The following is a 17,368-nucleotide window of genomic DNA, read 5'->3' on the forward strand; positions in this document are numbered from 1 at the left end:
CAGCAGCAATATTATACCAAGCGCACGAGCGCAAGCAAAAACAAGTACGTTAATATTTGACTCAGTTTGCTTCGCAAGACGCCGCACCTATGATCTGCAGAAGGATATGGTCGACTTTGTACTGTATATCGAAGTAAAATGAGACAATGTCAGTCCTGTAGGACACATTCAGCTTGACTTTCGAGCATGAGGAATGTGAGTGGGGTGTAGTAAAGTGGCAACGGTGCAGATTGAGTTGAAACTACGTAAATTTAATATGCTTGGCTGCTATTTTCTTTCAGAAAATTTCTCGCCTTTTTTATCTCTCGATCCAGACAGCGCTCCTCACCTAAGGATGTAATTCACCTCCGTGCAGCGCTGGCTCATGCATGAATAGCCTCCCTGGATGTAGCAATTAATCTCCAGGCTTAGCAGTATGACTCTGAGGGCAGGGAGCTTCGGCAGGAGCATTACGAAGGGAAACAACACCCTAGCGGTTGAAGAACTTGTCACTGTCACTACGGGTGCAGCCGTCCAAGACCAAATTTCTGAAGTGCTTGTGATGGCAGAATACTCGGCCGTTGATGAGGAAAGGACTCGAGACTAATCAGCGCCTTATTACGCCGAAACCGAACCTCCTGATTTTAATTAGGTGGGTGCTCTGTGTGACTTGGGTTTGTAGGCGTCGTCCATGTTTCCTCGTGAATCAGGCAAAGAAGGTGGGTGAAGCGCAGCAGTATATCACTTATTCTCCACGAAACAGAGCAGAAAGATGCGAGCTTTTTAAGCTGCAAAGAAATTCACCATAAGTAATTTTGTGTTCGTCGCCACTGCGTCTGCGGGTAAGGCTTGTACTGAGATGTTGGCATCTTCAACGCGAACAATCAACCGTCTTTACGCTCTCGGCCACCGCATCACGTGGTTTGTGATACAAGTAGCTAGCCAATCTAGATCTCCAGAGAGCGCTCCACACCTGAGGCAGTCAGTTACCTCAGTGCAGCGCTGGCCCATGTATGAACAGCCTCACTGGAGGTGGCACTTCACAGACAGATTTGCTGAGCGATGAAGACTACAGTGGTTTAAAATACTAATTTCACTCTCCTCTTTTCTTGAAAGTGCGGAACAAACCCTGTTTCCAAATTGAAGCCTATTCAATACTTTGCGGGAACAATCTGAATGAGACTTTTGCCAGTAGCCAAGGAAAAACCAGCAGTGTCATTTAAGTTTCCTTGCAGATATTGAAAAGTGGGTAACCCATAAAAGATTCTGTATGCCCTGTCATCGAGCTTAGTTCTTTGTGAATTTAAATGTTTGGTTATACAGTTATAGTTGAAAGTACAATGAAGTGAATTTTACAGGTTAAGTAGAAACCTGATAATCTCATTACAAAAGGGAACCAGTCACCCAGTATGCACGTTGTGGTTATGTTTGCGATTTGTCCTTAACTGCTCTTAGCTCCATGCTATAGATTTTAACTGTGCGAAACTGGTTCAGTCAGAGTGAATGGGTGTCGCAGTGAGGAAATTCACACCTGTTTATTTTCGTAATCAGTAGACAGAGATAAGCACTTGCAATAGGCACCAGGGCGCGACGCTTTTTTACTTTAGAGTTAGGAGTCATTGATCTTAAAAAAAGCAAGTATTTGAGCACTTAGCCATTAGGCACGATAGTTTGTGGATTCCTGTTCATCGGCGCTGACTCCGTAGCCGCCGATTTTTAGTTCGCTCGACTGCCGCAGCTTTCCATGGCGCCACAAGTTGTCCCCGCCTAGGGTGCTTCAGTATACCTTCGCCTCCGCTTTCACAGTCAGGACACCTTTTGTACTACCCCGCGCCACCGTTTCACTCTCGTAGGGGCATATTGGGTCCCACTCGACAGTTGCGTGCAGCGAGTAGTGTTGCGGAGTGAGCTCTCTCCGATGGTGTTGCAACTACAATAACACGACTGAACATGAAAAAGGCAGCATGCATTTTGTTTTCATCGTAGCAGTAATTTGATGTCGTGGTTGTAGGCTCGTTTTATGTTCAGTGGGGTCAATACGACAACAATCAAATGAACTGTCTATAGCAATCGAATGTACCAGCAGTGTGCTGGCTAGTCTGGAAACCGACAACGGCTGCTTTATTTTTATTAGTATTCATAATGTAGCCGATGAAGGTCTCCGAACAAATCCCGCGGGTATACCACTAGTAAGAAAGTTTAACTGCGATTAGTAAGCATTTTTGTGCCTTTATTTTATGCGATTACTATTCTTTGAACTTCTCATATAAATAGGAAATGGGGTTTACTATAGAGGTAAATTGACAGTACGACCCGATAACGCCTTTCTGCTTTTGAATTAGAGGTTGTGTTACTCAAGCATAAATTTTATCTTAAGGTTATTTTTTGTTTACTACAAATTAAGAACAAAAGACAGGGTAACAATTATTACAAGCGACTGATTGTCTGTTAAACCTGACGAAATCAACGTTCATTATGACTAAAAGCTATTAGGCTTCCCCGATATCATCATCAACATCATCAGCCTGACTATACCCACTGCAGGGCGAAGGCCTCTCCCATATTTCTCTAATTAACCCGGTTTTGTGCTAGCTGCATCCACTTGACCCCTTGGAACCCCTTGGAACCCCTTGGAACCTCTTAACCTCCTCCACCTACCTAATTTTCTGCCCCCGCTGCTACGCTTTCCTTCCCTTGAATCCAGTTGGTTAGACTTAATTGTTCTCCTGTCTTCGCATTGCATCTCCAGCCCATCTCTATTTCATCTTAACTTAGGCTGGAATATCAACTACTTGAGTTATTCTCTGACCCACTCTGCATGCTTCTTATGTCTCAACGTTACGCATGCCATTTTACATTCCTCTGCGTTGTCCTCCACGTAAGTAGAACCTTTTTCGTTAACCTCCATGTTTCGTCCCCATAGGTGAGTGCTGGTAGGATGCAACTGTTTTACACTTTCCTCTTGAGCATACCGGTAAGCTGCTAGTCATAATGTGTGAGCACCTTCCAAATACGGACCATCCCAATATTATTCTCCCAGTTCAAGCAAAGCATGCCGTTTAGAACTATTGTAACTGGAAAAGGCACGTGGCAGAAACATCTTAGCATGTATTTGGCTAAGCACTTGTCAAAACTGTATGTCAATGATCCGTTTTTGACGAAACGGTCAAATGAAATTTGTGAACTTTTTGAAAACAACCCTGATGTTGGAAGTGCTTTTTCAGTGGACGTTGTAGATCTATTCTATTCAGTCCCTCATGGCCCCTTGTTCTCAGCCGTTAGGGAGTGCATTGAAGAAAATGACCCGATTGCTTTTCAGAACTCCGCTGGTATTTCCATAGATGACTTTTTAACCTTATTACAGTTTTACCTGGAATCTACTTTTATCTCTTTTGACCAGCAGTTTTTTCTGCAGAAATCTGGCATATGCATTGGCTCCTGTGTGGCACCGGTGCTATGTCACATCTTTTTATCTCGTATTGACCAAGCTTTGCAGCAAGTTTTACCCATTGACAAGGTTTTTAACGTTTTTAGGTATGTAGATGATTTTATGATTGTTTTAACTAAAGAAGGTCTTTACAACCGTAAGGAAACAGTGGACAGTGTTTTATCTGCCCTTAAAGAGCATGGAAAAGGTACGGAATTCACATACGAACTACCTGACCATGACAATTCATTGAAGTTTTTAGATTTGAAGCTGGAGTTCTGTGGTGATCGGGTCTGTTGGACATATTTCCCGCGTGCAAAGAAGCAGCTCTTACCCTTTGACTCCTGCCATTCTAAACTGGTGAAACGCGGGATTGCTTCGCTTTGCCTGGAATAGGCACTCAAAAAGTCATGCCTTCACAAAATGCGGGACAGTTTTAATCACCAACTGGCTAGGCTTTTTGCAGCCGAGTTCCCCCGTTCGCTCGTGACCGCGGTGGCTGAATGTCTCCTAAACAAGACAAAGAAGGGTACTGGTAGAGCTAGGCCGGAGGTCCCTCGAGATGAGGTAAGACCAGTGGTGGTGCCATACGTGCATCGTGTGGCCCATAATTTGAAAAAAGTTGCCAGCCGCCATGGTGTGCGGCTCACCTTTTCTGCACCGAGAAAGCTAGGTGGTCTTTGCTCCCGTGCCGATAAAGAAAATACCAAGGAACGAGGCTGCGGAACGAACCACAGGAGACCGTTCATGAAATGTGCTGAAGGGGTTGTGTATGAAATCCCCCTGTCTTGCGGCCACTCCTACATAGGTCAGACAGGCAGGTGCCTGAATGAGCGGACGAGGGAACATGAGAGAAACGTACAACAGAACAAGGAAGGCACCCATATAACTAAGCACATTAATGAATGCCCGTCCCGCAATTGTGAGCCATGCTTCACTGACGTGCGCATTCTGGGCAAAAGCAAAGATAAGAATGCCAGGGAATTGATAGAAGCGTTTTATATCAAAAAGAAAGGCGACATGTGCGTAAGCGACACATCAATTGTTTTATATAACTGTGAAAAGATATTCCTGGAGCGCGCCTTATCAGGTCGTTCCTGAGCTTTAGGTGACACCTACGCATGTGACTACAAAACTATTTAGTACGTTTTCTTGCATGCAATAAAATCAGTTGGCAGTTGGCGCTTCGTCCTGTCACTTACCTTTGTGTTTGTCTGTTTTTTACGCCTTAAACTATTTTAAATATGAACCAAAACCAACTAGCCCAGCAGCAAGTGCTTTTAGATTGTATTCGTCAGGCGGGAACAAAAAAAAAATAACCTCAACTTCGTATCGCAATATCTCAGCAATAATTCGATTTTTTGTTGCCGGATATGCGGCGTCAGTGTCACGAAATGCCGTTTATTAGATTTTGGTAGCACATTTGGGTGTCTTTAGTGACCCTTTCAGCCAAACTATTATCAGCAACTACGGTACTGGGCAAGCTTATTTAGAGGGTATTTCATGAAATATACACCTTCACCACCCCGCATAAAGAATGCATTGCATTAAATCTGACCTGGTAAGATCGGCATCGAGGCAAAAATGAAAACCAATTCGGTGTTTTTTTGCTTCAACTAAAGCGTAAATCCGTAAATTCTCCGAAGGAAGTGCTGCCAGGAACCTTCTACTTTGGGGAATTACCCGTCACGTGCCGTTAGACTATCAAATGAAATCATGAGTACGAAGGCCGAAGGTTCCAACGAAATACCTGCTTCGGTCGTCCAATTCGACCGTCGGGATATAAATCCCATCGCCGCTGCCATCAGGAAGAAAAAGAAAACTCTAAGACATCCCGGCACAAAATAAAACGTTCTCGACGATTTTTTTCTGACTCCGTAGGGCACGGCATTACGACTCCCTTTCCCTATTTTCCACCTTTCCTAGAAAACGGGGCATCTTTTCGGTGGATTTGGCTTGGAGATATTCTGTCCGCATCCCGAATTACATTCCTATATCATTTTCGGAATTTTCGGCTCACTTTTTGGATTGGCTGTGCACAAAATGTCATGTCAAGTGTCACACATTATCATCCTCGCTGTTTGTTTGTCAGTTTTAGTGTGACTCCAAGTTTCACAAGAACATTATTTCAGCAGTTTCCTTCGATATTTTTCCCGGTACATTGAAAAAGGTCCGTTTGTCTGGATCCCCAGCCACCCATTTATTTATAACGAAATGGCCGATTTCTTAGCAAGATTGGCTCTTAATGCGTCAGTGACATATCCCGCCCCTAACTTCAGCCTATGGCGATTTCTAGGTTTCAGCAATTTCAGCACATATCAGCCAGACTACGTTATCCCTTACTAAATACCAACAATTATCAACACTTAGCATGCAATTGGAACATCCGGTTATGTAAAACAAGGACGGCGGGGTTTCAATGACACTGTTGCGTTGCAGGATTTCCTGCTTGAACTAATATGTATGCATAGCGCGTGGACACCAACAAAACTATGTGACTCATGCGGGGAAGTTGAATCTATAGAACCTTTCTTCCTCTCCTGCCTGAAGTTCGCACTTCCGAGGAAGACTTTCCACATCGCAAGTGTCACGACCAGGGTGTCTGACATAACAGAAGCAGAAGAGATAGCCATTGCTCTGGCTGTAAGAGAAGGATATAGGACAGGGAGACCTCTCCACTTCTTAACAGACTCACAAGAGGCATGCCGGAATTACACTAGGGGCAGGATTAGCAGTGCGGCACTCAAGATCCTCAAAGAGGGTGCGCCCTCGGAGGAGACACCAAAGCAAAACATAATCTGGATACCGAGCCACGCGGGAATCAGGGGCAACGAGGGGGCAGACAACCTAGCTCGAGGGATGACCAGCCGAGCGGGAGCGTCGCACACCCCGGAGGACCCCCAGATCAGATGCGCAGAGAGCTATTCAGACCTACTAAACCTATATAAGGGGCTGAGGTTCCACTACCCCCCGCCACACAAACAACTAACCAAGGAAGAAGCCACGGGATGGAGGAGACTACAAACGGGCTCCTTCCCAAACCTACACATACTAAACAAGATTTTTCCAAGACAATATAGCGCCAGCTGCCCATGGTGCGGATCAAAACCAACACTATATCACATCACGTGGGAATGCGAGAGAAATCATGCATTTCACAAACAGAAAACACCAAGTGCGGAGCAATGGGAGAGCCGGCTCACCAGCTGCGAGCTAGAGGCCCAGAGGGCACTCATAGCACACGCAAGCGAGGTGGCCCGACTCAGTGGAGCCCTGGACTAGGGGCCCAACCACGGCCAGGGAGGTGACGGACTTCCAGAAGAAGCCTCGACCTCACCCGCTAACAAACTACCAAAAGACAAATAAAGTTTTCAATCAATCAATCAATCCAGTTAGCCCCCCCCCCCTGCCCCCCCCCCCCCCTTTCTTCTGCCAGTGGTATTATCGTTCGATGCGAGCGCCACTGGATTTGCATTGGGTTCAGTATGCGGGATTCTCCATGGTTATTTAATTGCATCTTGTAGGTTAAATTGCAAACTCTTAAATTTTTTCGACATCTTCTTCTTCAAAGAAATATTCCGTTTATTATTAAACTTTAAATGCTCTTCTATCGCTTTACATCAGTACATTTCTCAAAATTCCAGATTGGAGTTGCTATTTTGTCGTAATCACCTGTGGCAGTTTTCATGTATATACTACTGCACCTTGGCCGATCCCCCCATGTGAGTTTGTGTCCCGTTTAAAAAATCAAGAAGAAGAAGAAGAAGCGGAAGTTTCTGCCAGCAGGGGCCGCCGTCTGTTCAGTCTACCGGCTACTCGAGGCTTTAGCGGTGAGCGATGAGTGTCGTGATCCGTGTGAAGACGCCTTCAAAAGGCGAGTTGCTGCTGCTCCTAGGATGCCTGTCATACGTCGTATACTACGTGTTTGCGGTGGTGCGCAAGCCGCGGATAGTGTGCCGCAATGGCATCCTGCGCCGGCTTCTGACCGGACAGATGAAAAGCGTTTTGAGGAGCCACTATTGGCCACCATTTTGGTGCACCGGCTCCGTCATGCAGCGTATCGTCGCCAGCTTCTACCATGTGCGTGCACCTCACGTTTCCCTGTAACGGAAACAAGCATGTCTCTTGGGTTATCGTAAGGCTGGACGCTGCCTTTGGGGAGGCTTGTCAAACGCTCAGGGTTTCTTCGAGCTGCTGGTGGCAGGTGTGTACAGTGGGTTGCAAAAAACGCTGATGGTAAAAGTTTACCTGGACCAATTCAGGGCGTCAAAATGGAAATAATTTAACTTGGTTATAGCTAGTGCACACGACCGCCGGGAAGAGGCTGCTGTTTCTCCATATTCGGATCAAGGAAGGTCCATAAACGCTTTCAAATGCGCAACAACATCTGACTTGCAGCTGAAAAGTTCCGTTCGTGCGTGGCGTCACATCTCTCAGCATCAGTTAACCCGCATATCTTAAGCGACAACCGCATCGGTTACGTGACCGGGCATGAGCAGAGCATGCTTTGTTTAGGTGAGATAATAGAGGGTCCTTGAGGGCAACCGAAGAGAGGGAAATCGCAGCAGGGAACGGCAGAATGTTAGGTGAACGGTTGAGATTAGACAGTTTTCGCAAGAAAGGATGGCCAGTACCGTACGTAGATAGACGTATTCCTAATAATGATCTTGTGCGGTGTTCCCGCGTGCAGTGGTGGCTCCCGAGGGTCAACTACCGTCGCGAGTTGTTTGTTCTCTGGGACCAAGGCGTGATAGCCCTAGACTGGCTCAACGAGGATCAGCCCGGCCCCGTGGTGCTGCTCATCGCCGGGGGCTCCACGGACAGCCAAAGCCGGCCATGGCGTTCGATGCTGCCGATGCTCGCCAAGCTCGGCTTCCCCTGCGTGGTGGTCAACGGGCGGGGCTGCGGGGGCGTGTCCCTCACCACGCACCACATCACCTACGCGGCGAGCGTGAGCGATTTTGCCGAGGTATTACCACTCTCTCCAAATGTGGCTCTTTGATATGCACCCTAGCTGCTACATCTGTTTTAAGGGCAATGCGTCTCTGAGGAGGACTGCGCTGTACCGGGAATTAAAGCCATTCGCGTTGGTACTTTACGGGGACCTACAAAGGCGATAGTTATGGTACCGCCTCGTGCATTAATTTTTTCCCCTCCCACTACTATAATGTAGTGAACAACAATGAATGACGCTAGATCATCGTACTTAAATACCACTTCACATTCGATGCGATGAAAGGTTAATAAAGAAATACATTTTGTACGGTACGAAGTAGTTTTATTTCCAGAAACTGACTTTCGGCGTCCGCCGCGGTTGCTCAATGACTAGGGCGCCTGATTACAAAGCCGGTGTCCCGGGTTCTATTTCGGCCGTGGCGATAGCGCTACGGTGAACGCGATGCACAAATCAGCCGCGTGCTGTGCAGTGTCAGTACACGTCAAAGAACCTCGCTGAAATTATCCGCGTCCTCCAATCTACGGCATCCTTTGTGGGCTGAGTTGCTTTTCATTCTTGGCATTCTGCAAAGCACAGTACCTAATATAAGCGCGACAGGAGAACTTATTTTGGCAAATACGTCGTTGAAAGGCCGAAATCCTGATCTTCACGCGATCTCCTTCCCCTTCCCCAGTGCAGAGTAGCAGGCCATATTTGAATTATTCCGGCCAACCTCTCTGCCTTTTCCTTTCAATAAATACATCTATCTATCTATTCACGCGAGGTGGGCGCTAGACTGTTGGCTTATGCAAATCCTACATTGTTTTATTTTGCAACAGCTCCGTGGGGCGCGCTTCGTCGCTCGCTCTGCACGGGTTTCTTGCATTCGTAGGCGCGTTCTAAATGAAGATTTAGTGTTTTGATTTAAAACCATACTGCAAAAACCCTTTGGTGTGAGCATTACGTAATTGCGCAGCGTAAACAGAAATAAACTAGTGGCATCGAAGGGGTTGGCATGAATAAGTAACAGTTGTCAGAATGCTTTTCTCTGCCACGTCGCGTTTTGAAATTCTTTCTCACTTGTCGACTCACACTCTGCTTTATCACGTGGCTGTTGAATATGTAAGACAAGTGGGCTGAATGAAGCTCTTTACCGGAAGTAACACTTTCGTATTTGTCAGCTGTGGACAAAAATTTCCCTGCGACTGTGATAGAAGTTGGAGGAATAATGAAAGCCACAAGGAGATGCTTTGCAACAGCACAGCATGGAAAGAGCGGATTCGGCCAAACGAGAAGGTTGCTAAGCGCAAGTGTCGGCAGCCTGATGGATATTCCTTGTCCCTACAGTTAAATGGCAACTTCTGGAGGTATTCGAAGAATTCGAATTAATTTTTACATTATGCTTCTTTCCTGGCAGAGTCGCCTCTTTCCGTGGAATGGTTCCGAATGGAAGCTTCTTAATAGTTTGAGACTGAAAAGGGGGAGCCATCTCATAAAATACGGTAGACTAACTAATACAAGATTAAAATTGTGACCGGAGCGGGAAGCGATTTTAGGTCGCAGGAATGATTGTGGCGTCTAACACGTATTGTTGCAAGCAGAAAGTTTCTAAATCTCTAGGCCATATAAAGGGCAAAGCTTAAAATGAGTTCCCGGCGTAATGAAATGTCACATGGTTTGTCAACATGGCGGGTGTAATTACGAAGGAAAGAAACATAACCACCACACGGAGGGCCAGGCGCTGGATCCCCAGTGCCGCGTATTGTGACCTTCTGGTGACACATAGGGTACAAACTTTCCTAACTTAATTTTGTTTTTAAGGGCTTAACTATGTTTTTTTTTTTTTTGTTTAAGAAATAGGGACTTGACCCTATCTTGTGGAAAGAAAAAAAAAAGGTCAATGACTTCTACCGCACAAGATGGATTTCGGTCCCTGGCGGATGGAGTCTCTGATCCCTTTAATGTGCCACGAGTGCTGATCCTGAGATCGGGCGCGTGCGCATGCAGCGCCTTCCCACCGACAAAGCCGGCTCCCGAGGTTATGCTGCGGTTTCACTTTCGATTTATGCGTTTTAACGCTATTGTCCTCAGGATCGAGCAGAGTCGCCACCTAGCGGCATAGCGACGAACCCTATCCAGTGTGGACGCGTGTTCGCGTCGCGTGCCAGCCCGCAGAGATTTACGCGCGCGTGCGGCGTGTACAAGAGTGCTTTTTGTTTGTTTCGCGGTTCCCGTGCGCTTTTGCTTACCTACCCGCCTTTTTCAAAATAAATATGAACAGGCTATTATCTCACGCTCCATTAAAAAAAAGTACTTGTCCATATCCAATATGTCACGCTGGAAAGGACATCATCAGTCGCGGTCATCGGCGCTTGAGATTCTTTGACAAGCGGTGTCTCAAACAAAGCCTTGCTATTGTTAGGCACCATGTCAAAGCAAAATAGTTTGCTGCCGTCAATGCAACTTAATAAAAACGCTCAAACATCGCACATTCCCGTTTCTGTTTGGAATACCGCAACTACTGAAACATGCGACCACATACTGCTGCATAGCAAAATCCAGTTTGAACAAGCCACTCTGTGCCTTCTGTATCAACGGTAGAGTTGTCTGAGTACTTTTTTTGTTCTGTTAAACCTCTGCCGCAGTGTCTCATTGGTAGGGCGTTTGACTGCTGATTTCAAGAATGGAGGTCCAATTCCGACGTTCCGAAAGGCGCTCCTAGGCTGTGGGGTTTGGCTGCATGTTAAACAATTCCACGTGGGCAACGACGCCGAGTCCCACCCTTACATCATCCATCATATAGCCGATGTCGCATGGCGCGTTAAACATATATATGCATTCCCTTTCTTCTTTTTGTTGCTTTGAAGGCATCTGAGCATCCGTAACAGTGGTATTCAGCACACTTCGCTTTAGAGAAATGCTAGAACGTTTGAGAAACAAATCTTCCCAGCAACTGCTACACTAAATATTGCACAATACGCATAGATCAATGTACACTGGTAGCCAATAAGAATCATTATAACCGTCGATGCTGTCTTTCAAGCAAACTGGTTGCTTCTGACAAGGGGAGCTTCATACGGGCTCAATCATCTGAGTTTAGTTCTGGAATAAATACATATCTATAGTTACATGACAAGATAAACTCCATTTCTTTCAGGATAGTTTTATATCCGGCACCTGTTTTGGAAGTAAATGACAGAACCGCCCCAAGTCACTGTTCAGCATTAATTACAATGATAAAGAGATCTCCAGCCTTAAACATTCCTTACGTGAACATGACAGCGACCAAGCGCAGTTTTTACAATGTCTTAGCAACTACTGAATCGTAGCTTGCACTTTAACGTTACTGAAAATTAATCGCTGATAGTCCTATATTTTGTCAAGTGAGTAAAACCTCTGTCAAATTGTGAATTTCATTGCCCATTGTCATTGAAAAAAATAATTACACTACCTACTAATTTCACATTTATAAACATCACATACATTAGAAACTTCTTATACTTCCCTCGGTTTCAGGAAATCATTGTGTTTAACCAAAGGAAAAACAGCGCTAAATGTTAGACAGAACACACAGAAAGACGAACGGGACAGGCGCGGACTCGAACGAAGTTTACTGAAAGATACATGTGCACAAATATATAGCCCGAAGACTGTGAACGCCTGCGCATGTCCTGAAAGGTAGGACGCAAAAAAAAAACGCCCTCGGGTAAAATTTGTCATAACCTCGCATCTTTCAACAATCTATGCTCGCTTTCATGCACAGATGTAGAAGTGGGGCTGACACACCTGCCCCCCTTTCTTTGATAAAAAAGGCTTCTGCGAGCGCGCGAGATAATCTGTCTTTACTTCTGGTCCGAATTTTAATCTCTCCAAATCGTGGTTCACAGCTTTTTTTATTTTCATCAAAGCACGAGCCGCAATGGGCGGGTTGGTTTTGGAACGAATCTGGTGCGTTCCCTAAATACCTGTAATGTTCACCAGCACGCTCGTTAACGCAGCGCCCGGTCTGACCGACGTACACCTTGCCACACGTAAGGGGGATCTCGTAGACCACTCCCGTCGCACACCTTACGTAGGGCTTCGAGTGTTTCTTTCCACACCCCGATGTTGCTTTAGCACTGCTGGGAACCTTCGGGCACATCTTGGCCAATTTGCAGGGGCGGAGAAGACCATGGCGACTCCGTACTTGTTGCCAACTCATTTTAATTTCTGGGACACTTTGTGGATATAAGGTATCACCACAGGCTTGGCTCCATGAAAGGGTTCTTTCCTACGTTGCCCCTTTGGCTTGCCCTTGAGTTTTTCTAGCAATGCCTCAGTGACACCAGCCATAACATGGTCTGGGATCCCTGCTTTACGCAGTCTACTCACCTCACCCTGGAAGCTCGCCCTCATCATGTGACAGCACGACTTGAGGAGTGCAGATTCAGTAGAGAGGGCGGCAATAGCCCTCTTAACAGTTTTTGACTGGGCCGAATCGAATGGCAAGAAATCTTTCTTCGCCCTAGGTAGGTAGCGTCAGCACACACTTCTTGGTTAAACACAATGTCACACCAACTAGCCCAGCAAGAGATACTGTTGTCAGCAAATAATTTAGTCATTTTACAGTGCAAAAGCAGATTATCTGCCGCAACAAGCATCCGCCCTGTTGTGAGCTCAGCAAATTCAATCCACTCCCCGCTCTACACGTGAGCAGTCAGCTTTCCTGTGCGGCGAGGTTTCCTGTATAGTTTGGATCTCATTTCTGGGAAATACTTGTGCCTGGTTGTCTAGCCAGAGTTGATGTCCACTCAGTCTACGGCGACCTGCCGGGCAGTACGCTGTCAGTGCTACGTTTACCCAGCTTAATCCTCGAGTCAGGTACGATATAATGAACCAGTCTGCCTCGATTCATTCTAAAGTACTGCAGGTCAAAGCATGAACATTGTATCTCCATGGGCTTGAGACTAAAATTTCCTGTCTCACTCGTATAAGACACGTGCGCCCTGTTGAGAAGTGATATATATGTTCAGGCCAAACTATTAGACCTGTGGACGCCGCACAACGCAAAAACCGTGCAAAGCGATGCCTTAAAACTAAAAGACGGGTGGTTGCGTGCCTTGTTTTCTTAAAATCCGCGCAGCGTTTTTTTTTTTTTTTTTTTTTGCTGCATTGGCAAAATTCACGGATTTTTTCGGTAACATTGGAACACTATAGACAGTTAAGGCACGTTTTCTTGGCAAAGCGCCGCCGGCTGCCGATCCCCACTACCGGAGCGACGGTGGAGCCACCTCTAGGTCGATCTCGCGGCTAATAGCGTTAAAGTCCCCGTTCACCAAAAATACGTTGAATTTGTGAGCGAAACGAGCATGTCGCTCGCAAGCGGTAGCTGGCAGCTGACACGGCCGAGCACTAGCTGGACGTAAGGCTTCCTGACATTACATTTGACAGGAGCTGTCCCCCCCCCCCCCCCCCCCCCCCCCGCGTCGGGCCTCTACCCTCACACGGGAGAGTGATATCAGAATCAGGCTGTCACGACCCTTGCATTGACGTTACCCCTAGTACACGCAGTCACTTTCATTTGGCTTGGTTATAGCGGAGCTTTATATGTGGGATGGTAGCCCATGCTATCCCGTCATTCCCTTAAAAACGGAGCTTAAGTGTCCCCCAAACTTTTTTTTGCTAGGTGTAGGTTGAATTGCAGTGCGAAAAGAGGCAAAAGTGTCGAGTACAGCATGCAGACAAAAAAACAAAAAGAACTGTCAGCCAACGTGATGACCATTTATAGGGGTTTAGAGTGATGGTGCCGCTCGAGTGGATTCCCCCCCTGACATGCCTTTTAAGAACAAAAATATATTACAGCATCTCAAGTCCTTGGGCCCAGTTCGCAAAAAAAGCAAGCGCAGTCTATCGCAAGGCTCACGAGAAGCACACGGTTTCGCGAAATATCGTACAATCTCGCTCAAAATGATGTCGCCTGTATTTCTGCATCACCGTCACAGTAGAGGGAATATTCGCGTCAGTAGAGGAGTATCGAAGAGAACGGGCATAACAAACCGAGCAGAAGTGCCGAAGCTATTGTTCCTCCTTCACAGAATAGGTTGATTTTGTATTAGGTTGTACATGAGCATTCGGCTCTTCGGCAGCTGCGAGCGGCCACTGCACGGCCTGCACGTTGTCGCGTATTTAGTTAAATGTTTTTTTCGTCAATAGAGCTTTACTAAACATTCTCGGTTAACTAACCACGCCATGCTAGCTGAATGACTTCGACGTTCGGCTCGTAAGCCCAAGGCTGTCCCATTCCTTGCGGACGCATTTCGATGAAGGTGACCTGAAAAAAAAAATGGAACGCTTGTAACAGGTACGATGCCTGGGCATGTCGATGAGCACAGCTTGTGCATATAATACAATGCCCCACACTCAGTGTCCATAGCCCATATTAAGCTCAGGCACGTTGAACCTCGCATAACTATATTCTCTTACAGAGCGAAAGCGCTTGGAGCTGTACTTAATGACCTTCCAAACTGGCTCACTAATTCTTGCATAGTTCGTGCTGATGATACAACAGCATTTTCCAGCGATTTCCATATTTCCAACCTTGCTTCTAAATTAGGCGAAGATATTCATCGTATTGCAATGTGGAATGAAATAAACTTGCTTGACATTAATCCTCAGAAAACTAGTTTCATGGTATTTCATTGTAGTAACACAAATATTCATAACTCCCCAATTTCACTTTAATACCCATGTTAATATAATGTGGGATACTCCACATGTTTTGACTATAACTCAATGTTTGCTGCCCATATCAGGTCTATAACGTCTAACATTGCCTTTGGGATTCACCTATTAATCAGAACACGTTGCTACCAATGTCTGCATGACTTATTTCTTATCATTGCGTGGAAATGCGTGCAGTACTCACTTTTCGTGCCTTCGTCATTTGCGAAATGAAGCCATGCGTGTAAACGCTTTTGCTTCATTAGAACCGACTGCATTGCGCGAATACGGTCACCTAAATATTCTTTCTCTCGATTTTCTTATTTTCGTTATACTTGTATTTTATGTTCGTAATTATGAACTGAAACCTAATGCAATGACCCCGTACATGTATCGGGCGCAAAGAAAAGATATAAAATTTTATACCGACTGAATTAAAGTTACTACGCACATAACACACATTTCATCAATTGTTGAAGAGCTACCTGCTTACTACATTAGCATAGTGATTATTTTGCTTTTAATTTCTTTTTTATCGCTCTTGACTATTATCTAATCTATTATGCCCTTTTGCGAATAATTTTGTTTCATGTTATTTTGCATTGCATTTTTCCTGAAATATTGGTAACGGCTTTTTCCTTGTCCGTTATTCCTTGGCTATGGTATTAATGACTTTGATATTATTGTTTAAATTCGTTTCATACAATTTTCTACATAGGTGGTAAGAGCGAACATTGTTAATTTATTACGTGCGTTATTTGGTGCGATTAAAACATTTATGTGCACTTGCTTTGTATTGCTGTTTTATTATTCAAAGTCTAATAGTGCCCTCACTCACAGGAGGTCCCCATGCCGGTTTTTACCTTGGGACCCCCTTCTGTAGAATTGTATTCAAATTCTTCATACGTACCGCTTCCAAGACAAAAAAAAAATAAAAGAAATATAAATCAAATAAACCAACGTTCGAGTGAGTTAAGAGCAATCGACAAGGCTGGCGCCGCAGGTGGTGAGCGAGGTGCGAAAGCGCTACCCTCGTGACTGTCTCCTGGGCGTGGGCGTGTCCTTGGGAGGCCTGGTACTGTCGCTCTACCTGTGCCAGTGGGGTTCGCATGCACAACTGGACGCAGCGCTGGCCGTTTCGCCGATCTTCCAGACCGCAGTGGCCGCCCGCACCCTAGCCAGCCCTTGGGGCGGCAACCTGCTTCTCAACGCCTGCATCACGCGTGGACTTGTCGGGCGACTGCGCGAAAACGAGGAGGTGGTGCGCCAGGCCGTGAGTGAAACACAGATGAAAGTATACCAAATGATGTTGTGACAATTGTGACGTAATTATGAAGAGAGGCATTATATTGCCATATTGACGGCTCAATTGTGTACTAGTTTGATAAACAAGATGTCAGAGTGATCAAACAAACCGTCATTAGAAAATCAAGGGTGGCTATCACATTGAGGGCTCAGTTGTATTACAGATTGGTACTTAGGACGTCGGAGCGACCAAGCATCTGGTTTGAAGTTGATGAGCAGGCCATTGCATTGACGATTGGCGCTTTGAAATGAAACTGCCAAGGTGATTTTAGCCATTGTAGGAAGGATTTCTGTAATGATATATTTCGAACACGGCCATTGTCCTCAGACTGTCATTGCGTCCGGCTCCGCCGCGCAGTGAAGCTTAGTGGCATTCTATGCGAAGAAGCACCTCGAGGTCCCTCTGTGCTTGCATCCCTTTGTTGCGATATGCAGTCGTGTCGGACAAAACGGTCCTTTGAAGACTGGACCATGCTCGAACAAGGAGTGGATGACATTGTACATTCCTTGTACAAAGCAGGGAGCCCACAAGTTATTTTCTCCAAATTGGTGTGGTGGTGTCCTTGTAGCAACCGCACAAGTCCTAACTCTCTGACATACGAGGACTACACAGTCCTAATATTCTAACCAGTTTCTAATGTTCATTACCCATGAACTCAAGCCCAACTCTCTCGGATACCAATTTAATTGGGAGGCAACTGCAGATCACTGTAAGACACAGTTATAGAAATATTGACGGGAATGTTTATATTGTCGAATGTGCAGGGAAAGGTTTAGTGATGTTATGTTCGTTGTTCGGCAGGTACGGAAGCAGAAGACGAGAACAGTAGACGATGATCTGATGATGGTCAGGAGGAGATATATATTTACAGATGAAAAATATTATTTACATTGGCAAACAGTTACAGTAACAAGTCACACAGACAACTGCAACTTAAGACAAAATGGACTCTCACACAGAGAAGTCACTACAAGCCCTTACTCTTCTACCGAGCATCTCGGTTAAAGCCTAGGGACTGTAA

General features: G+C 45.7%; 1 protein-coding gene across 1 annotated transcript in view; it reads left to right on the top strand.

Annotated features, from left to right (window-relative positions):
- The first annotated feature begins 7,243 nt into the window (after positions 1–7,243).
- LOC146172090 (protein ABHD1-like) overlaps positions 7,244–17,368 on the top strand; it is a 44,256-nt gene continuing 34,131 nt past the window's right edge. The window contains exons 1-3 of the mRNA XM_084585867.1: positions 7,244–7,486; positions 8,097–8,375; positions 16,045–16,314. Of these exons, the coding sequence (XP_084441993.1) occupies positions 7,244–7,486; positions 8,097–8,375; positions 16,045–16,314 (792 nt within the window). The remainder of the gene's footprint in view (positions 7,487–8,096; positions 8,376–16,044; positions 16,315–17,368) is intronic.

Source organism: Amblyomma maculatum, unplaced genomic scaffold, assembly GCF_055883805.1.
Source record: "Amblyomma maculatum isolate TAMU_Amacu unplaced genomic scaffold, ASM5588380v1 scaffold_13, whole genome shotgun sequence".
Lineage (NCBI taxonomy): Eukaryota > Metazoa > Arthropoda > Arachnida > Ixodida > Ixodidae > Amblyomma > Amblyomma maculatum.